Source organism: Perna viridis, chromosome 8 (assembly GCF_037379345.1).
Source record: "Perna viridis isolate PV_CMFRI_1.1 ecotype Kerala chromosome 8, ASM3737934v1, whole genome shotgun sequence".
NCBI lineage: Eukaryota > Metazoa > Mollusca > Bivalvia > Mytilida > Mytilidae > Perna > Perna viridis.
The window spans coordinates 17,732,275-17,754,331 of NC_142452.1; the positions used below are offsets into that span (position 1 = coordinate 17,732,275).

Sequence of the window (22,057 nt, forward strand, 5' to 3'; positions counted from 1 at the left end):
GCGTACTAATTCAGCTTAAGAAATAAGGAATCTTTTAGTGCATTTAACGAAGAAATATACACGGTCCAACACAACCTGATGTTGTTTTTTTCTGATAGATTTTCTGCAAGACCAAAAAGTAGATATAAATCTATATTGCAAAATTCAAGAACCCACTGTAGGTCGCTCATAAGTTTGGTTTTTTTCACTGTTATAAAGATGGCATACAAAAAGTAATGGTGAGCAGGCTCGTATATAAGACCAAATAGGCACAGAATACTTTATATAATATTAACTTTATACAAATCAAAGTTTAGAAAGGACGAAGAATGACGAAGTTGAGTTATCAATTTATTTTAAATTTCTCGGGTCCTAGCAAAAATGTTTAGGAACGGTTAATTTATCACTGGTGTTCAGTAAACACGATTTAAATTTTTGGGTGATTGAATCTCTTTTAATGCTCCGTCTAGTTTATTCCACTCGACTTTTGTTGATGAAAAAAAAGAATTCACCAGTAACCGATAACCTACAGAGTAGAGCAATGATATCTTCAACATTCCAAAGCGGACATTCTGTAGTAGATTAAATGGTCGGTGGAGTTAGATCATGTAAATAATCTGGAGCCATTTTATAATATATTTTATGAAATAAATTTAATTTCTTACGTTTTCATCGATCTTCTAGTTTTTTCCATCCAGTTTCGCGATATACTTGCCCAGATTTGGTGAATATCGGTAAGCCAGTTATTATATTCTAGCAACTTCGAGATGTAAAGTTTCTAGCTTTTGAGTGTTTACTATCCCACAATTATTCCAGACTTCTAAAGCATATTCAAATAAAGGTCGGATATGCACTGGTCGTTATTTAACCCATGGCTATCGCTCGGTATAAAACAATGCGACAAAAATGGCGAGCCCGTGGTAAAGCAATGATAAAATTGAGTTTCCGAGACTTGTTTCTTAATCCATGTTTTGTTTTCGTTTCGTTTTGTTTGTTTTGTTTTTAAAATTGTTTTTCTGTGCACTGTTTTCTATTTATTATACTTGTAATGAATTATATGTATGGCATAAGTATAACCCATGAATCCTTTTCGCTTCTTCATATCGAATTGTCTGTTATCCCAACATCAAGATGTGTATGATATTATAAAAAAAAGGGTATATGCCAACTGATACGATAACATAAGAAAACTTTATTCTCATTCGGCATGTCATACAAACACAAGCTCCAAGGAATTTTTGACCGAATATAAAAATAATTAATATATGTTCAGAGTAGTATACATGATGGGTTCAGGTCGCATTTCTCGGAAGGTGCGCCCCAATGCGCATGCGCATGGCGTGACATCCGGTGGTCGAGGACAGGAAGTGATCTTTGGGTGTGACCCGAAGTGACCATTTACCACTGACCACTGACCCTTCTGACCCTTTTGACCCTTATCACCCACGCTATAGTGTATTAGTCCGACGCGGACGAGTTCAAAACGGGACCCGCCTCCTCATTAGCGTCGTCCTATGGATTGGAATCGTTAATTATATAAAAAACATTCTTTCATTAGCGTCGTCCTATAGATTTAAATGTGTTAATTACGACCAATGAAATTCAAATGTGTTAATTGCGACCAATGGATTTCAAACGTGTGAGATCCAATCGCGTGCGGTCGCGGGGAGGATAAACACTCCGGGCATTTTCGAAATCGTCATTCTCTTGCAGACTTTCAGAAGAGAAAATGTAAGAATGTTAACCTCGAAGTTAGCTTTTGGCGCATGGTTTCCTCCGGGGTTTGGGTTCATTGTAGTGTTTGTTTGTGTTGAACCAAGCCTCGAAGTAAGTTTGCATACTTGCAACCAGGGACCCTCGTGGGTAAGGTTCAGTATTGACGTTTTTTAGTTTTCTGTTGTAGAATGAATTCTCAAAAGAGACTCAGCCTGACTAAAACTACGTGAAACTGGTGAAAACAACATCTACCGAAAAAGTGATACCGTATCTCGTTAGAAAGTGATATCTTATCCGAAGAAATGAGCTTCCAAGGCTTTTGATGTTTTTTGCCAGACCTTAATGGAACTGAAAAAGGACGATCTGGTGAGCGTGTTGGCCCACCCAGAAGAAGACATGGAAATATGTTATCCGCAGTATTTAAAATTCAATTTAGATGGAGGCGTTCACCTCGAAGTGGACGGTGGAATCGTTCAACTGATCCAAGATCCGTTGTCAATGAACTTTCCCCTCGATCGGTGGAAGGTGTTGGAAAATAACGTAGATGAAATTTTCAGTGTAGTGGAATGTATAAAGAACAATCGATTAGGTTACATGAGCGAACATTTAGGGGCAAACGTCTACGTCACGACCGGAAACGATAGTTGGTGTATGGATATGAGACGTTACTGGATATCACCCGACAACCTGAGACACCCCAGTGAGCATGGAATCAGTTTGACATTCGAACACTATGATACATTGTTGGACGTGATGAAAATCATTCCGGACCTAGTTCCGGGTTTAAAGGAGACACTTCCGTGTTATATGACACATCAAAACGTAGAAGATGTCGTGTGTTGATTTGAATGTAATCCGGATGGATTGTTGTAATGTTATGAGTAAATGTATTATTTTCGTCTCGGGTTTTATGAATAAAAACGCCATGATACATTTTCGATACTTTATTGACAAAATCGACAACTATATCTGTAGCTTCTTCGGGGTCGTCCAGGGTCCTGGTTACGTGCGTCATGGGTCGTCCTGCACATTTGTGTATGAGGTAAAATATACGATGTTGTCCACACGCGATAGAATCTTCTTTTTGTACTCGAACTGCGTTGTACGTCCAACTACTGCAATGTTTGTTCATAAAATTCAGGTAGGCGTGTTGAAAGGATGGTCTTCCCGTCGGGTCGTAGTATTCTCCTCTCGAATTGGCGTCTACGTATATGGCTACCCAGTGTGTGCCGGGGAGATTATCCGGATCCGTTTTTCCCACTAAAGCAAAGGGAACGTTTATGTCTGGTGAAGACTGCACTTTATTTTTGCTCCTTGGTTTTACATGACTTCTGGTGGTGTTCATTGTATATCCCGTATAGCTTCTGCTATTTTTGATGAAACATCCTCTCATTTTTTGCAACTTTCTTGATTTATTAAGGTCATCGATTCTTATGCGAGGATGCACGGTGCTCCGCTCTGGTTTCCACTTGTATTTGATATTCTGACGTTGTACGTTTTACGTTTTTAATACAGCTTCACGATCTTTGTTCCGAAATCTTCTCTATACAGTTTCATTTATAAGTGTCACATCTGTTTTATTGGCTTTTTTCATTCCTCCAGCTGGGCTACCACGAGGTCTTTTGGGGTCTCATTTTCTTTTGTCAGTTCATTCTTTGATTTGCAATGTACCCTACCTGTCGTCCATTGCACGTGTATGGCACCACGACTTGTGATCTCTTCTAAATGAATCCCTCGACAGGGAACTATCTTGCAAATCTTTATTGCTCCGGGTGCGTCCATCTCATTTGCGAGTCAACCAAGAAGTGTCCACATATCCTTTTTCATCTCTATTTATACTTTTCCTTATCTAAGAACACATCCTGAAATTCCCATGGGAAAATGTTGCTTCTCAATCTCAAGTTGTCTAGAGTGTCCTGTTTCATTTCGATCAATAAATATCCGTGGGGTTTGGCAGTGGCATACTCGTACGATTTCACAAAGTATTTTGTCTTATTGGGGAACATTTGTTGGGCCATGGTCATGGCCTGTGATACGTCTCTATGATTTTTAAAAAGAACCAGGTAATGAGCATTCAGACTGATGGTTCTGTGATACTTGGTTTTGTTGAACAGATTCTGAACCAGCAACATAACACCTATATTTTTATAGTGAGAATATTTCGTGAAGAGATGCAAGATAGATTCGGTGACCGAATTCATCATATTGTCTAGAATAAGCAAATATTTCTCTCTGGGATCCAAGGTGTCAAGGTCGGGGAGTCTTTGTACAAAGTCGACATCCTGCATGGTTCCATAAATGGTCTGGTACACGTCGTAGCACCACGTTATCCGATCGGGTCTAGGCATCATCATGTGCTTTACGTTTTGAACGAATCGGCGTACAAACATCGTTTTTCCACTTCCGGTGGGTCCTCCTATGATGCTGGTAAAGGGATGGGCAAAGGGGATGAAGTGGTCATCGAAGTATCCTTTGGGAACGTTTTGAGTTTCATCCTGGATCGATTGGTCTCGTGGTAGACCAGCTGGAGGAAAGAAAAAAGCCAATAAAACAGATGTGACACTTATAAATGAAACTGTATAGAGAGGATTTCGGAACAAAGATCGTGTAGCTGTATTAAGAACGTAAAACAGTGCATGATGAACACGACAGACATTGACGCCATAGTGAAAAAGCACCCGGTCACCAAACACGTATTTGAAGGGATGTATGCGAGGAACAGATTCCCCAGAGACATAAACGTTCCCTTTGCTTTAGTTGGAAACACAGATCTGGATAATCTCCCCGGCACACACTTTGTAGTCGTATACGAAGACGCCAATTCGAGAGGAGAATACTACGACCCAACAGTAAGACCACCCTTTCAACACGCCTACCTGAATTTTATGTACAAACATTGCAGTAGTTGGGCGTACAACGCAGTTCGAGTACAAGAAGAAGATTCTATCGTGTGTGGACAACATTGTATATTTTACCTCATACACAGGTGTGCAGGACGACCCATGACGCACGTGTCAAGGACCCTGGACGACAAAAAACAATAAACGGCAACTTCTACGTTTTGATGTGTCATATAACACGGAAGTGTCTTCTTTAAACCCGGAACTAGGTCCGGAATTGACTTTCATCACGTCCAACAATGTATCATAGTGTTCGAATGTCAAACTGATTCCATGCTCACTAGGGTGTCTCAGGTTGTCGGATGATATCCAGTAACGTCTCATATCCATACACCAACTATCGTTTCCGGTCGTGACGTAGACGTTTACCCCCCCCCCCCACCCCTTAAATGTTCGCTTATGTAACCAAATCGATTGTTCTTTATACATTCCACTACACTGGAAATTTCATTTACGTTATTTTCCAACACCTTCCACCGACCGAGGGGAAAGTTCATTGTCAACGGATCTTGGATCAGTTGAACGATTCCACCGTCCACTTCGAGGTGAACGCCTCCATCTAAATTGAATTTTAAATACTGCGGATAACATATTTCCATGTCTTCTTCTGGGTGGGCCAACACGCTCACCAGATCGTCCCTTTTCAGTTCCATTAAGGTCTGGCAAAATACATCAAAAGCCTTGGGTCCTCTTCTGGGCAGGAGTTCCAGTAAGGTTCTCGCCCTCGCCGCTCTGGTCGGTTGATTCACGATGTATTCGCTCATTTCTTCGGATAAGATATCACTTTCTAACGAGATACGGTATCACTTTTTCGGTAGGTGTTGTTTTCACCAGTTTCACGTAGTTTTTAGTCAGGCTGAGTCTCTTTTGGGAATTCATTCTACAACAGAAAACAAAAAACGTCAATACTGAACCTTACCCACGAGGGTCCCTGGTTGCAAGTATGCAAACTTACTTCGAGGTTTGGTTCAACACAAACAAACACTACAATGAACCCAAACCCCGGAGGAAACCATGCGCCAATAGCTAACTTCGAGGTAAATATTCTTACCTTTTCTCTTCTGAAAGTCCGCAAGAGAATGACGATTTCGTCCGGAGTGTTTATCCTCCCCGCGACCGCACGCGACTGGATCTCGCACGTTTGAATTTCATTGGTCGCAATTAACACATTTAAATCTATAGGAAGACGCTAATGAATGAGTGGTTTTATGTAATGAACAATTCCAATCCATAGGACGACGCTAATGAGGACGCGGGTCCGTTTTGAACTCGTCCGCGTCGAACTAATACATGATAGCGTGGGGTGGTAAGGGTCAAAAGGGTCAGAAGGGTCAGAATGGTCATTGTCCAGAATGCTCAGTGGTCAACAGGGGTCACTTCTGGTCCTTGGCTACCGAATGTGATGTCATGTGCATGCGCATTGAGGTGCACCTCCCTGCACCACCCGAGAAATGCGATCTGAACCCATCATGTATACTACTGTTCAGTGAGGACTGAGTTTTGAACTTTGATGGAGGGACTTTCCTCAAATTTGTCCCCACTGCAAGTACTTGAAATTTATCAGGATTTGCCTGCATTTTATTAAACCGAAACCAAGGATCAAATATTTTGTCAAAACAATCAGATAATTGTATTTAATATATGAAACTTTTCAGAAAAGTATATATCTGAAAACTAGGCATAGTATAAACAGCATTAAATAGCAAGCGGACATGTCAGAGAACACACATAATAACTCAAATCTAGAAACCAAATGATTTAATGATATTTTTAGAGAAAAAAAATAATAAAAATAATCCCGGTCCCAAGGGTCTGTGTTTTGTGGCATGGCACCTATTGGTACACTATCATATCGAACGATACATTTATAGGACAGCATGATGCCAACCGTAATGTTATTTATTTATTTATTTACTTATTTATTGCGGTGGTATTAAATAAGCAACAAAAATCTTCGACATTTTTAATATAAATCGAACTCTTTCGGTCTGGAACTTCAAGTGCACATTTAAAACCGTGACACGACATTGTTAATAAGGTGCTTTTAGGTGAAATTTCAATTCTTAATTTTTTTTGGGGGTGGGATTAAAAAAGGACACTGTTTTATGTAGCTTATTCAGTGTCATTAGTACATTGGACTGGACAATCGTTTACCAAGTATTTATTGATGACAAAGGGTTGCCTATCTGTTAGGTCGATCAGTACATACTAGAAATTGATTTTTAGTTGTGTTTAATTGTGTAATATTTTTCCACAGTGGCCAGACTTTAAAGGGGGAAGAGGGTTTGAGCACGCCTAAGTACTTTAATCCAGCCACATTTTTGCGCCTGTCCCAGGTCACGGATTTCTGGCCTCTGTATGTCTTGTTTCCTTTTCACCTTTTGTTTATATTTTTTTTATGTTACTTGAGAATATAGGGCCAACTATTTCGCTGTGCCTGTGTATGGTGATGTTTTTGGGGCCGACTGCAGTCTGCCCTGTGGTGTGGGGGTTTCCTCGTTGTTCATTGAAGACATATAATTTCCTAATTCAATGTGATCATTATGTTTGTTTCAGGATAACCTAATTAGTCAAATACTAAGTTTATAATCAATTCATAGAGCGTTTTGATCATATCCATTCCAAACAAAACAGGATGATAGTTGGTCCAATTTTTTTGGCACTGTCAGGTTTGAATATGATCCTATTTTTATTTTTCTGACAAGAAGTTGTTGTATTGATAAACTCTTCTTTCATCAAGCTAGGACACTGCCTGTGTGTTATAAATATACTCATCCATTTGTCCTTCATTTGTGTTAAAATTGGTCATTTCCTTCTATTAAACAAAGATACAATAAGATGATAAAATGAGCAGTTTATTCCAGTAAAAAAATAACATGGCAAACATTAGAACTACAGATCCTACTATTGTTTATTTACTACTAGTATTGTATAAATGCACAAGAAATATCTTTGTCCAACAGAAAACGGAGGTAAAATATGGATGACAACTACATAATGCCAAATAAAAACTTCAGATCTAAACAAAATACAGTAGTATACTACTGCCTCCATATCTACTAAGGCTTACTATCATTTTATATATGGTTCTATACTACTGACTCCATTAATTACTAAGGCTTACTATCAACTCATATCTGGTTCAAAATACTGCTAACAGAACAGTTAACTATATAATTACCGGTTACATTCATATCAGCTATCTTGACAATTAAGGCACATTTATTTTCAAAGCAAAGAAGACATAGTACCTTTAATACAACATGATAAGCCTTATCTAATCCTATGCTTATGTGCATTTATACAATATCATTTCTACTATACTATACATTTTTATCAATTACTTGATTTGTATAAAATTTAATTGAACACTGCTGCAGTTTGAAAATTTTGGGTAAAAATGAACAGTACACTACAGTCCATCTTTTTTTGGGGGGGATTATCTATTTTCCTTTGACAACTTGTTTTGAGTAATAATAATCAATGCTTAAAGCTATATTATTTCTTCAATAAACTGGAATTTTTTCTATAGGCTGGTTTACCAGGTCTCAATAATAACCTTGCTATCAACTTAATTAGTTATAATCACAGATTTTTCCTAACTTTCCATGGCCCAACCACTACTTCAACAAAACAAACACAGTAACTATACACCACAAAGTTATGATATGGACATTACCAGGAATATTGGCACATTAAAATAACACAATCAATGGCTTAACAAAATACTCATCTAATTTAAATTAAATCTTCAATGTTGTTGCCCCTATATGTCTACTCATGTCCCACAATGATCTCAAATACCAAAGGATTTTATGTCTGAAAACATTGAAATCATACCAAAATATGATTGAGATTTTCAAATGGTGCTAGAGTTCTTTTTTTATCATTTAAAATTAATTTTGTGATTAATACCCATCTCAAAGTGCCCTGCTTACAACTATACCTTAGCATTTATATGACATCAAAATATACTTTATTATGGCATCACAAACATCATAATATATTTCAATGATGTCAAACAAAATAGGGAAATTGTCTCAAAACGTGAATAGAATTACATATATTGTTGTTTACTGTAACAACCTCATACTTATAACAGTAACGGCTGTATTGTAAGATCATTTAGAATAAGACATTATAGGGGAGAGACATGGAAAATTTATTTTTAATTAAATTAACAAAATAATAGTAACATGTTTTAACTTCTTTCCATCAACACTGCTATATTGTAACTGTAACATGTAAAAATGCCCCCCAAAAAAACAACTATTTTATTTTACTGAAATCCAAAACATGAAATCATTCACTCCACACTTTGAAACTGAGTAGGTTATGCAATACACAAAAAATGAAAAAAAAAAGATATTATTAAAGCAAGAATCACTGGATTATGCACCTACATGTATTCTAGCTTAATTTCATCAAATATAAGCATGAAATTCACTGACTGAAATCTATTGCACATAATATACAAGGGAGGATCGCGTGATTCTGTTCATAAATATTCAAATATAATAATTTGTAACTATTAAGCACTGTATGGCTGTAACTCAGGCAAGACAATTGGTTTTAATGGCTAATTCAACTATATTTGGAAATTAAAATTTAGCTCCTAAAAATAAAAAAAAAATCTTTAACACCCATCATGTCATGTTCCTAAGTGGGTTTTTTTTATATTCAAAAGATACATGTACATAAATTACATGTATTACATAAAGATGCTATTTTCATCATATTAAAAAAATATATTTATCAAAGACAAAGATTGTGCAGTTTCAAGCAAATAGCTGTACACAAAAATTCTGAGTGATAAAACTAGACACATAAATGTACATGTATATCAAAGAAAAAAAAACATCATCATTAACATTAGTAGCATAATCATTAACATACAGCTCATTTACATGTCCTACATGTACTTGTAACATCTGATAAACCTTCTGTAATTTAAACTATTATGGTTTTAGTTTACATGTAACAGGTTTTTGTTGCATGACATGATGTCATTTATCACATTGTATATCTGATATTCCAGACTTTTTTATATTGGTGAAATGCAATACTGAAACAACATTATTGATAAATACATGTACACTAAATTTACCTTTATATTTTATTTAAAGCAACTGCATCTGACAGTTAGATTGAAATTCTGTACAACTTTCTTACAAATTTAGGAAAATGCTGAAAGTACAATACTGAATAAAAAATATAAAACAAAAAGAAAAATTTATCAGTATTCATAACACACGAGACAGTTGACTTTATACATCACAAGCTTGTGACAACTGAACCCCCCCACCCACCCCCTACTGGTCATCGTTACTCAGGAAAATTGAATTTCTCTACATGTATTTTGATATATTTGCTGTTTAAGTATATGTCCTATAAATTTTAATAATTTTTTCATATTAGTAACAATTATCAGTAAACTTTAACATTGTCCTGGGCTCGCATGTATTGCTATGGCAATTACAACATAAATTGGTGTTCATAAACAAAGTCTTTTTTTCTTGCAGTAACCACTTTGAAAAGTCCATACTGGGCTATACTATAAAATCACTTTCTTTGAAATTAACTTAACTGCATTGTATCAAGAAATGGACATGATTTTAATCAAATCTCAGCTGAAACAAGTTGTTTTTTTGATGTTTTAACCTGACAACCCTTATATGTATCCTAGTAATCATAACTAATGACAATATAAAAATATAGAATGTCTCAAGGTAATAATGATAACAAAATTCACAGCTGATTTTCCACACTGACTAGACTAATTCTGAATTCTGTTATCTGAAAGCTGTAGCATGCTATTTATAGCAGTTACCATATGGTCTTTGGTTCAAAGGTCAAATATATCACTCCCTGAAGTTTCCATACAAATCACTAAAAGTTTGTTCCTTGAATTCTTAATTTGATCACTAGTTTTGCCTAGAACATACAACTCTCAAAATTCATCATGCCGTGTGAGAGCTTCACCAAAATCTGTTGCTTGACTTCCTACGAATGTATCATAATGTTCTAGAATTTCATCTTTACTGAGCTTACCATCCTGTAAAAAATTAAAAGAATAGAATAAATAAAAAAATCTTAAAGTTGATCACCATGAAAGTATATACTGCTCCCCAATTAGTACTGGATGATAAAATGGTCATTCAACAATTAATAAAATTTTAAATGAAGAACCTTACTTTTTCAAGTCTTGTTTCTCATGAAATATACTTGTACATGTACATAGAAGAAAATCTGTCCTTTCTCCTTATATAAGTAGCTCAGCTATGTTTCATTAGTAAGATATACCCCATCCCTTTCTAATCACTAAGCATTTAAAGCCTGCCACAATGTACTTAATCTCCTCCAATTTTATACTTTCAAATCATAGTTCATAAAAACATTAGTTTTGGTCATACCACTTCATAGATATAGATAATTGACACTCAATTAGATGTATTTTGCAAAGTCATAACTTTACCTACCTCAGTACCATAAGAATAAGCAATACAACAAAGGTGATTGATATGTAAATGCTTCACAAGTGCATTTAACATAACAACCAATGCAACTTATTCTTATAATCACTGCTTTGAAGAAAATCAATTTTGTATCATGTCATACCAAGAGTGAAGCTTCATTATAATTGAAATTCCATTATAAACTATTGCAAAAACGGAGAAAAAAACATAACCCAAAATAGTATAAAAAAGCAGAATATCAGAAATATTTCAATAAAAATTTAAAAAATTACCAATACTATATTTACCTCTCCAAAATATAATATATACACAAAACAATTTGATCATTCAGATAGATCTAGGTAACACATATATTTATGTTAGAAATTTCAAGAGGAAACAATATGTAACCTTGCAAGAAAGAGAATGCATAATGAAAGTAGAAGTACAGACCTTCATTTAGGTACCATAAAGATACTTTTTTTCGAAAGATAGAACTTAATATTTTCCATATAAATGAAACTGTTCTCATTGATTGATTTCTCAAGTTTTAGTTTTGTGATGCTGGGACCAGGAATGTTTTCAAAATCACTAATATAGATGGACTGTTGTTTTTTTATCTTTAAAATATCTGAAATCAAACCCTTCCTCACTTGACGCACAAGTCATGATTGAAGTACACCTAGTAAGATTGTACAACAAATAGTATTTTTTTTATAAACTAAACCAAATACCAAAACAAAATCCAATACCAAAATTCAGAATGAAGGACCTAAAAGTTAACAACATGCAAAAAAATCCCTGAGAAAATGATATGAACATAATGTGGAAACATGTGTAACAGACAACAATTGGTACTAACATTCTGCAGGGTAATTGTGATAAACTATGGGATTGGTGCAAATTTTCGTGTTTTATTAAAAATATGCAACAGGAACTTCTATTTGTACATTCAAAATTAAAAGAACGAACACTTATTGTAATATTACTATGAAGAATTAAGAAGAGAAGTCATAGAAAAATTTTGTTTATAAGCCATGTTCAAGAAAATTAATGTTAGTTTACTTATTTATAGTTGTATCCCTCGACTACTTTTATTTATCTACTTTTTAATATAATAGACAGTTAAGGAACTGTATGTCAGATTAATTACACAAAATGACAGTGAACCTTTCAAAGTTGAAGAAGCAGGAGTAAATGAAATGTTATTAGCATGATGTGATGTAAAGAACACAGGTAGTATAGTACATGCTAAGGAACAGGACTATGAAGTATCAAAGCACCTTAAAAGAAAAATAGAATTACATCATGAATGATAAGGAAACATTAGGAATAAGCTATGAAAGGACCTGAGACATATTACACAAGTTTCCACATCATGTAATCATTTTCGGCCAATAAGATTTGTTTTTACAAACCTTGTTGGAATCAGATTCATAAATCAAGTGCTTGGCCTCAGCATCAGTATGATCATAATCTGGGGGAATTATCCAATCTTTTACTTCTTCATGGTCCATTTTTCCATCAGAATTTTTATCACGATATGTGTTAAACTGTTCCCTTTCATTTTTGACCCATTCAGGCTCTTCCCCATCCTGATTTGGCCACATGTCACCTACAAAGGTCAAAAGGTTAGAGGTCAATGTTAACATTTAAAGTCATGTAAACAAACCTTATCATTATCAGCTGTGAAAACTAGATGCTGTGCTTCTGACTCGCTATGATCATAGTCCTCTGGTATGATCCATTCCTTGACTTCTTCAAAGTTAAGTTTTCCATCCTTATCTTTGTCACGGTATGACTTAAACTGTTCTTTCTCACTCTCAACCCAGTCAGGGGCCCCATCATGATCCTCCTCATCATCATCTTCATCATCCTCATCATAAACATCAGCTACAATGTACTCAATGTAATCATCTCATGACATTTTTTTTAATGTGGATAAAATGATAAGTGAAAAAATTTATTTTGACACCATCAACATGAACTGGTTTTTCTGAGGAAGTTTCGGATGTACCGTATTTAATATACTTTGACCTAATGATAATTTTTCAAAAGATTTTTACCTGTTAATGTATAATCATGTTCAAAGATCTGATTGGTTTCACAGTAGTTATACATGTAGGTAATATAATTTCAGATAGACTTTTGAATTTGATTTTATTTTAAAGAATAAAGATAAATTAACAGAATTGTGCCAACAGGAGACTTGTCCCCACCCCTTATTGAAACATGAATGAGTTTCAATTATCCCACAATTAATCGCTTGTGGTATCAAGTTCAAGATCAAATTAAAAATAACAAATTATTGATAATGACACATGTTTTATGGTGATTTTTTTTGTTGCATTAATCTAATTTTGTCAATTTCAGATGTTTGTCCACTATTTCCAAGTTATATGCTGTGCATGCAGCATGACACTTGGTTAGAAATGAGTGATTTCGCCTTAATGTCAACAGTGTTTTATAATGTTGGTCATTAATGTGTCTTTGTGTCGTCGTTTAAGATTTTAGTTTATTTTGAAGAAGTGTCATGGTTCTGTGTTAATGAATTTTATTACCTTTGTTGTCAGGCCTTTAAGAGCTAACTTGAAGGTGTGTTAACATTTATTGAAGACCTTTTGGTGATCTCTGGAAATATTTACTATTTTTTATAAAGGTTATACAATGTTGTATTTTACCATATCAGTTCCTTATTCTATTGTCAATCTAGAAAGTTCATCAAAGAACTAAATTTTTCACCTGGATATCTGGTGATCAGGTTTTCACCTGGATGTCTGGTGATCAGGTTTTTACCAGGATGTCTGGTGATCAAGTTTTCCAGTTTGTTTCAAAAACTAAATCATGATAAAGAGAGTTGAAGTCTAAAATAAAAGTCAAACATTCAATGCAATCAATCCAGCTCAAGCTGTGTAGTAAATTATCATTTCAATTCAAGATTTCCAAGTTTAGCCTAAAAAAAATGAGGGGAAGGACATTCAGAATTTTCTTTATGACTCAATGACTAAGTATACCTATATATTCTTCAAGACTGATAAATCCATCTTTGTCCTTGTCAATGTCTTCCATTGTTTCCTACAAGAATAAGTACATATCTCATCACACAATAATGCTCCTGAATGATATAGAACTTGGCTTGACACATTAATTATTTCAAATCATTTGAAAATTAAGTGTGATATAGAACTTGGCTCGACAAATTAATTATTTCAAATCATCTGAAAATTAAGTGTGATATAGAACTTGGCTCGACAAATTAATTATTTCAAATAATTGAAAATTAAGTGTGATATAGAACAATGCTCGACAATTTAATCATTTGAAATCATTTGAAAATTAAGTGAGTTCAGCTTCTGAATAGTTAGAATGTAAACAAAGCATCATTGTAATTCTTGTGTGTGAAAAATGAAAACTAAAAGAAGGAAGAAGTATTAAATTGTATTGCTTTTCATTACATACAGTGTACATCAAATGATTCCATGATATATTTTTCTGATGTACATCATGTAAATAAAGAATGCATATGTCAAGAGATCTTTATAACACAATTGCTGACAAAGTATTTAGTTCCCTTCATATTCTGATTAGACAGAAAACCACCAATAAACATCTAGATATTATAATAATTATATCAGAGAGGAACTTTCAATTTCTGCATAATTTTGATATTATTGCCAAACATCCAATAACTTCTTAATGCCAAGATTCATTCATTATTATCACTTTAAAATATGCAAACAGGTCTTTTCAAAGAGATGGACATTTTGCCCCACCCCTCTACAATTATTTTTAAAATCTTGGAATCAACATAAAAAATATTTGGTGTTTTAGTTATATGTAATGATATCACAACAGTAAACAGTATTGTGACATCATACATTGTATCGATCTACAAATTTTATACTTACACCTTTTTTTGTGAAATTAACTTTTAGTCTCCATTGTCACTTTTGTTTCTATTTCACCCATCTTTCCCTAACATGAATATATACATGTAATACCTGTACTACTATATCTCTCATATGGTCTGCCTCCTCTGGATGAGTAAAATGAGAAAATTCTGTTTTGTCTAACTTCCCATCTTTATTTTTATCAGCAGCTTTCCACCTCCTTTCATCACGGTTGATCATATCTTTGTAACTGAAGTTTGGTGAATTTTCATCATTGTGATCTGTAAAATAAAAACAATGTAAGTTTACACTATTATGCCAAAACCAACAATCAAGATTTTTTCATGATTTCTAGTTTTCTTGCACATCAATTAAAGCTTGAAATTTAACCAGGCAACAAAAATGTAAAATATCAAGCAACTATTTAGTTTCAAAGGTAAGAACTGAGCAAAATGTCCAGATTTCAAATGAATTTCATTGTTTCAAAACATTTCATAGTTAACAACAGATTTTTTAGCTCTCTAAAATAAAGAAATAAAAATATGGCATTATTGAAAATTTAAGTAATACCCCACCACGTAATGGTAAAAAAAGGTCAAAATAATAAAAAAGGCCTAACTCTTAAACTTCATTTTGTATTTTGCTGAAAATTGAACAAAACCACTATGTTATGGTTTTTAACAACCGTGCAGTTAAAAATTCATTGACCCGTTCGTTCTTGAGGTAACATCAGGAAACTGTCAGACACACAACTTTTCCAAGAGTATCACATTATACATTGCCACTACGTATTGCAGTATATAAAAAATTGTATATAGACTATAACATTCTTCAAAATTAGTACCAATCAGACAGCCAATGCTGGTAAAAATAGCAGTGGGCTTGCAGAAATTTGCTCCCAAGCCAATGTATCTCATATAAAATTCTTTTCAGATTAAGGGTAAGGGCTTCTTGTCTAAAATGTAGACAATAAAGACTGCTATAATAGGCTGGAACTGAAGAAACTACTGAAAATAAAGAAGCTTGAAGCCATATGGAGTTTGAAAACAGAAGAAAAAGTAAAAAACAAATAATATATCACAGCAGTCATGAATTTAAATGTTTACCTAGAATAACCCACTTTCAGCAGGAAATAACTTTTTTTTAAAAATGAGATAAGACAACCTACATGCAAGGGAAATAAACCTGTCCCAAGTAGATACCTTACCAGTTTTGTTTGTATTCCCTATAGCAGTAAAAATACAAATATAAGACACAATAGAATTTGGTGAGTAGAGGATTAGACATACATTGTAAAACCAAGAGGTGAGATAAGGAGTACTATTACTGATACATTGTACAATTAAACCTGTCTATTAGGCAAACAAAAATATTTTTTCTGTTTCCTGCTACCCTACCTACCTTAGATATTGTGTACCTCCCCAAAACATTTTATGGGCATTTTTGCTCAAGCTCTGTCAAAGTCTTGATTGTTTTCCTTTTAAATCAATGTAAAATGTTTTTCAAGAATAAAAAATTTCCCAACTGACCTACCCTATTTTTTACTTGCTGGTAAGCAGGAAACAAGACAATTATTTTTTTGCCTTAAATTGTGTCAGGAATAAACTAGAAACCTGTCTTAACAGACACCTCTACATCAATTTTTCAGTCTGAAAAGTTTTGCTGTACCTGGTATGTGGTAGTTAATGCTGATTAATGTGAAATCATAAATTTAATGAAGTAGCTCTGTAAGACACATCATTCTAACAAAATATACATGTACAAGTACCCAATACATTAAATACAACAGCTATTGAAATAGTACTTTTTTCATTCAATTACGAGCTAATAATATAATTGATTTTGTTCCAAATACATAGGCTTATACAGCATCTGCAAACCATAATTCATAGATGTTAGCTTAACCAAGTTATAAGCTTCTTTTTGACATTTCATTGGGTAAGCCTAGCAAGTATTATATCTGACTGATATTTTTCTTTTTTGTTTTTTAAAATTGGTCAATCATACAATGTACCAAACTGTTATTCTTACCATCATCAAAACCATAGGTTCTTTTTTTATAAGATTCCCACGTAAGAGTTCCATCCTCTACCTCATGATCTTTCCACATTCTGTCAGTATCTGTGGTGATATAACGTTTCTGGACATACTGTATCCATTCCCTTAATTCTTCCTCTGTGACCTCCCCATCTTTGTTCTTATCAATTTTATCAACAATAAATCTGAAAATGTAAAGTGTAACATGCAGACCTGTTACTTGGCTAACAAAAGTTCCAAAAGTACCAAGTAAGTATATGTACTGCATACGGTAGATGTGGATTTTCATTTTTGTATCCTTATTTACATGTACATATAGTTATTAAGTCCACATCAATATAAGTTTGATATTGCCAATATAAAGGTGATGCAAGGTACAGATAAAATTATGCTTTTTTGGTATACATATGTATTGTGCCTTATTTTTATGTAACTATTGTTCTTTCTACATCTGTATATACAGATTTTTATTTCATAGAAAACCATAAATTCCTCTCTTTTATAAATTAATCAAAGCAAGAACAATAACGTTAGAAAAGTGACAATTTTATACATCCGATTCCAAATGATCATGTGGTCTTTAGATACTTCTGAGTTAAAAATTCACATGCATAAAGACTCTGCAACTTAATTACAATAAACTCATTGAATTTGGGTTCTGGCATAAATGTAAATTTTTCAAGATACTCCCCTGAAATAAACCTTTACTTTAAGGTGAAAACCTTAAATTTTTGCATAGGAACATACAATGTATATTTTGTATATGTAGGTTGTTTTGGCAATGTCCAATCAAGCAGCTTCTACTTGTCCTCTTACAATAGGACAAAGTCATTCAAGTATTACAATACAATGACACAAAACAGGCAAAATCCTTACTATGGGATTTGCAATTTCAAGGAACGTGTACATGTATGTGTTGATCTGTACTGTACTTACCCAAGTCTTTCCTTGCTTTCCTCTGGTGTCAGATCATCAAATGTTTTAGATTCTTCTTTTCCTAGAAATGCCTCATGGTCATAATCATTGTTATGTTCACCATTCTCTTCATGTGTCAAGTCACTTAATTTCTGACAGAAAAACAATTTATGATTTCAACTATCAATTTAAGTTGTTTATAGAGTACATATTTGTTCATAATGATAAAACAAATCATGAGTGTACAGGTACAAGATCACAATTAACTCCCCTTGATTTTTTCGTTGTATATAAATATAGTTCTTGTTTTAGAGTGTCTCTTCCTGAATTTATTTTTGCTTTCTTAAACTTTATTGCTTTATATTCGCTGCAGAAATGTAGGGCAAGGATCAAAATTACAAGAGATCTTCTTTCATTCTGTAATTTTATTTTTTTGTGGAAATTGTGATTTGGCCCTGTGGAAAAAGGTCAAAATCGATGACATTTGGCAGTGGTCACTTTTCATGTCTGCAGGGTCTCCAAAGTATACATGTAGGTGTTATTAAAAATGGTGAATTTTTCAGAAACTCACAGAAAACTGGTTTTATATATGTTTCTATATTTAATAGTGAAGTTTTACTGAGTTTGAAATGGTGAAATTTTTCTTTTTGTCAAAATGTGCATTGATTAGCACTGCGAAATTAATTGTGGTCTTGTAAATGTACCTACAAGTACATGTAACTACCAAATGTACAATGTACATACATGTACATGTAGTTCCCTTTAACATCTGCAACATTCTAGGAATTGAAGTATCCAACCAACATTTACTGAATAGAAAAAATATTCTGATCTTAAGTACATGTAAATATCTTGTGAAGTGCTCAGATTAGATTGCAAATGGAAACAGTTAAGAGTACAGGGCTCAAATTTCACTGGGAAAACAGTTTAATGGCTTTCTCGTTTAATTTAATATGTGTTCATACATCTTTAGATTTACGAATAGTTACATCATTGTTGGTATTATACAATTTTGTAAAATTTCCATATGGGGTTAAAATAAGATCTTGCTACATGAATTTCAAAACTCCTTAGAATCCTGGACTGTGCTCTTTATGGAAAGGTGCTAATACCAGAATTAGGAACAGTTTCCCCAAATAATTATACAAAATGATACAAATGTACATGTACATGTATAGATGTACTTGTATATGTATATTTAGTTTTTCATAACACAAGCTATTTGAGTTGCTGGATACACTTTGATGCATTATCATCATAAACAGGATAGTACATGTACTTCAAAATTAATATGGTTAACATTTATATGTACCTTAATCTGGAAATGTGTCAGTGTGTTGAATTATAAAAGTTATTTTGTCACTGCCCCTGTTGGCCCTTGATTGTTACAATGTACATGTATAACAAAATACTTCAAACTTTGAACTATACCTTGTCATGAATTCTATTTTTATGGTCTTCTTCTCCTGGTTTTGGAATGGCTGAGCAGTATGTAACACTTAATAGTCCAAGCACTACATAGACAGTGGAGGCTCTCATTTTGATTGTTAAAATTTCTAAAAGAAAACAAACATACTATTACATGTAAATGTACATATTGTACATTTTAAGTACTTCTCATGTAAAGGGAGTTTTAATTTTTATATTAAAGAGCCATGGCATAATAGGCCCCAGTCAATACTAATAGGGAGTTTTATCAGTAATCTGTACTTTTTCCTTTGATCATATTAACATATTTCTCTATCTCTCATACATAAGAAGATATTTGGAAGTATCCATCCTTTGGAAGTAAAAGTGAGGCAATAATTGGATTACCAATGAACAAAATAATATGGAGTAGGCATTGTCTATAAGCAAGCACAGCATTTCTTTTAGATCAGTATTAGGTTTCAATAGTTGTAGGCACATGAGCAGTAGTTAGTCAGCAGATCTAGAGAGCACTGACTATTCATATTTACGTGAATTTGAAATAAAAATGAAAACATTTTACATACCAATATACAAAATGTATACTTATACTCTTCTTTTGTTATTTAAGCTAGATTTTAGATGTTCAAGAAATCGTTTCTGTTTTTAAAAGTACTATTGGGGAGACTTATTGTTATTTTACATTCTCTCCACGATATTATCACTTCCTGTGCCTGTTGAAATAGAGCTCTCAATTCTCACTATAATGTGTCTTGTAAAGTATATAAGACATCTTAGGCCAAAGAAAAACGATTGTTGGTTTCTCCTAACCTGATCAGGTCTCCTTCAACCTGCTAGATTGTTCTCTCTTTTTTTTTAACAAATTAAAAAAAAAAAGAACAAAAAATCCCTGTCTGACTGGTTCAATATTTTCTCCCATGTTAGGGGAAACCAACAATAATTTTTCTTAAGCCTTACATAAATGTTTATTACATTCCTTTTTTAAGCTTTCTAAAGATATATTCTACATACAATTACAGATTCCTTAGAATAGCTACTTTGAATTATGATATATGTACTAACATACGAACGAGATTCCCTGACATTTTCACTAAAATATCAAACTACTTTTTCCCTTTTTGATGAAATGATCTCAAATTATTGTTGCAGACGCCCAGAAGACGTTTAAATGAGTACTGAATATTTTATTCAATTATCTTTAAAAAAAATGTTGTGATAAGTTAATTAGAAAATAATCTGTTTAATTTTGCAAAAAGTCTTCTGTTAGGCCAAGGGACAATATATAAAAATAAAACTCCCGGCCCTTGTCAGGCCCGAGGACAACTTATGCAGATGAGTGTCGAATTGCATAGATATTGTCCTCGAAGATAATTGTCATTCAAATAATCGCGGTGATTTCACGGTTCTGAAGTAAATACAAAATTACTTACCGGTTACTCCTTGCACCTGCTGATAAAATTAATATAGAAATCAATACACATTAACTATAAAATGCAGCTGTGCCTGAGAAAAGTCGATTTATTATTGTTTTCTTTTATACCTACACCGACGAAGGTGGAGACAACTCTGAGCTACACGTTGCAACTGAAGTTGGCCAATCAACACATTTCAAAGTCGCCTCGGGGAAACCAAAGGCACACAAAACAAATATTGTGATTGGTTCCTGTATTTAAGCTACATTCCTGGCATTTGCCAGCGTGGCAGAGAAATTTGATATGAAGCAAAATCGCTATTCTTCAAAATGCTATTCTAGAAAATTCTTCTAGAGAATTTGCAGACTGCAAAATCAAGGTCAAATATTAATAAATATAAAAAAAAATCTTTAAGAAGTACTTTATGTGTGTGTGCGTGTGTGTGTAATGGGGGGGGGGGGGGTTTCCATCAGTAATTTTTAGATCTTTTCTGCTTATAGTTCAAGGAGGTGATTAACATTTCCGAATAATGATATATATATCTAAATATATATATATATCAGTTGATGATCAATATATGAATATTTGCATATTAATCAGTGCCGACTAAGATATGTTCTTTTTTTGTTTTTTGTTTTGCCACGGTACCCAACCAAAGACCTGTATTTAATTACAGGTCTTCGACCTATCCCAAAATGTCTTCGAAGTGGGAGCAATCGTCTTTAAAAATTGCTTCTTTTGTAAAAATGATATGTATAAGTTAATCAACCCTAATTTATTCAATTAGCTTATTTGCATCATGATCTAGCGTTACCCCATTCATTTGCCACGGTTTGCAGTGATGATGTAAGAATTGGTGATGTGCTCAAAAACACGTGTACTCCTCAACATTAGTCATGTAACAACTCACTTCCTTTGCCTCTTCACATATCTGATATAGCCTCCGCTTGTCTCCCCAAGTTTGTGTTCCGAATGCAACTATATAATTTATTGTTTGTTTTATTTAACTTTCATGCGAGAGAGGATAGTGAAAGTTATAAATTAAACCTGTCTCTAGAAAAAAGTGGACGCGAGAAATGTGTCATGATAACGAAAACATTCAACCCTCACTTTGTGTCAACCCTATCACACAGTGAACAAAATAAATAGCCAGACAGTCTATAGTATGTGCATTCAATATCAAATCGCCAGATTTTGAGCAACATGTCCAACTATTTTGGTTCCTGAAATGAGAAATATATATCGGTTTAGCGAAATGGACATATCACAGTAATGTACTGACACCCAATAAAAACAAAACTAAAATAACGCAAAAATAGGCCAAA

The 22,057-nt window shown here is 33.8% G+C and overlaps 1 protein-coding gene across 4 annotated transcripts; it reads right to left on the minus strand.

Annotated features, from left to right (window-relative positions):
* Nucleotides 1-7,434: 7,434 nt before the first annotated feature.
* LOC148609590 (calumenin-like) lies at nucleotides 7,435-20,825 on the minus strand. 4 transcript variants are annotated; one of them, XM_088540476.1, is made up of 9 exons: nucleotides 20,751-20,825; nucleotides 19,324-19,448; nucleotides 17,914-18,044; nucleotides 16,972-17,162; nucleotides 16,148-16,165; nucleotides 15,052-15,221; nucleotides 14,065-14,125; nucleotides 12,469-12,665; nucleotides 7,435-10,650 (listed from the first exon to the last, which is right to left on the minus strand). In XM_088540476.1, exons 2-9 carry the CDS (start codon nucleotides 19,429-19,431, stop codon nucleotides 10,546-10,548), a joined length of 981 nt encoding a protein of 326 aa, XP_088396602.1. In that variant the 5' UTR covers nucleotides 19,432-19,448; nucleotides 20,751-20,825; the 3' UTR covers nucleotides 7,435-10,545. The 4 variants fall into 4 exon arrangements, with proteins under 4 accessions (XP_088396602.1, XP_088396600.1, XP_088396603.1 ...); XM_088540474.1 differs by lacking the exon at nucleotides 12,469-12,665 and adding an exon at nucleotides 12,723-12,943; XM_088540477.1 differs by lacking the exon at nucleotides 16,148-16,165.
* Between the last annotated feature and the right edge of the window lie 1,232 nt (nucleotides 20,826-22,057).

Excerpts from the sequence above, each read along its gene's own strand:
- LOC148609590 (XM_088540474.1), bottom strand. The coding sequence starts at position 19,431 with ATGAGAGCCTCCACTGTCTATGTAGTGCTTGGACTATTAAGTGTTACA. Across the intron at positions 14,126-15,051 it reads TGAGAGATATAGTAGTACAG|GAAACAATGGAAGACATTGA; the intron begins GTATTACATGTA and ends TTATTCTTGTAG. Across the intron at positions 12,944-14,064 it reads CAGTCTTGAAGAATATATAG|CTGATGTTTATGATGAGGAT; the intron begins GTATACTTAGTC and ends AGTACATTGTAG.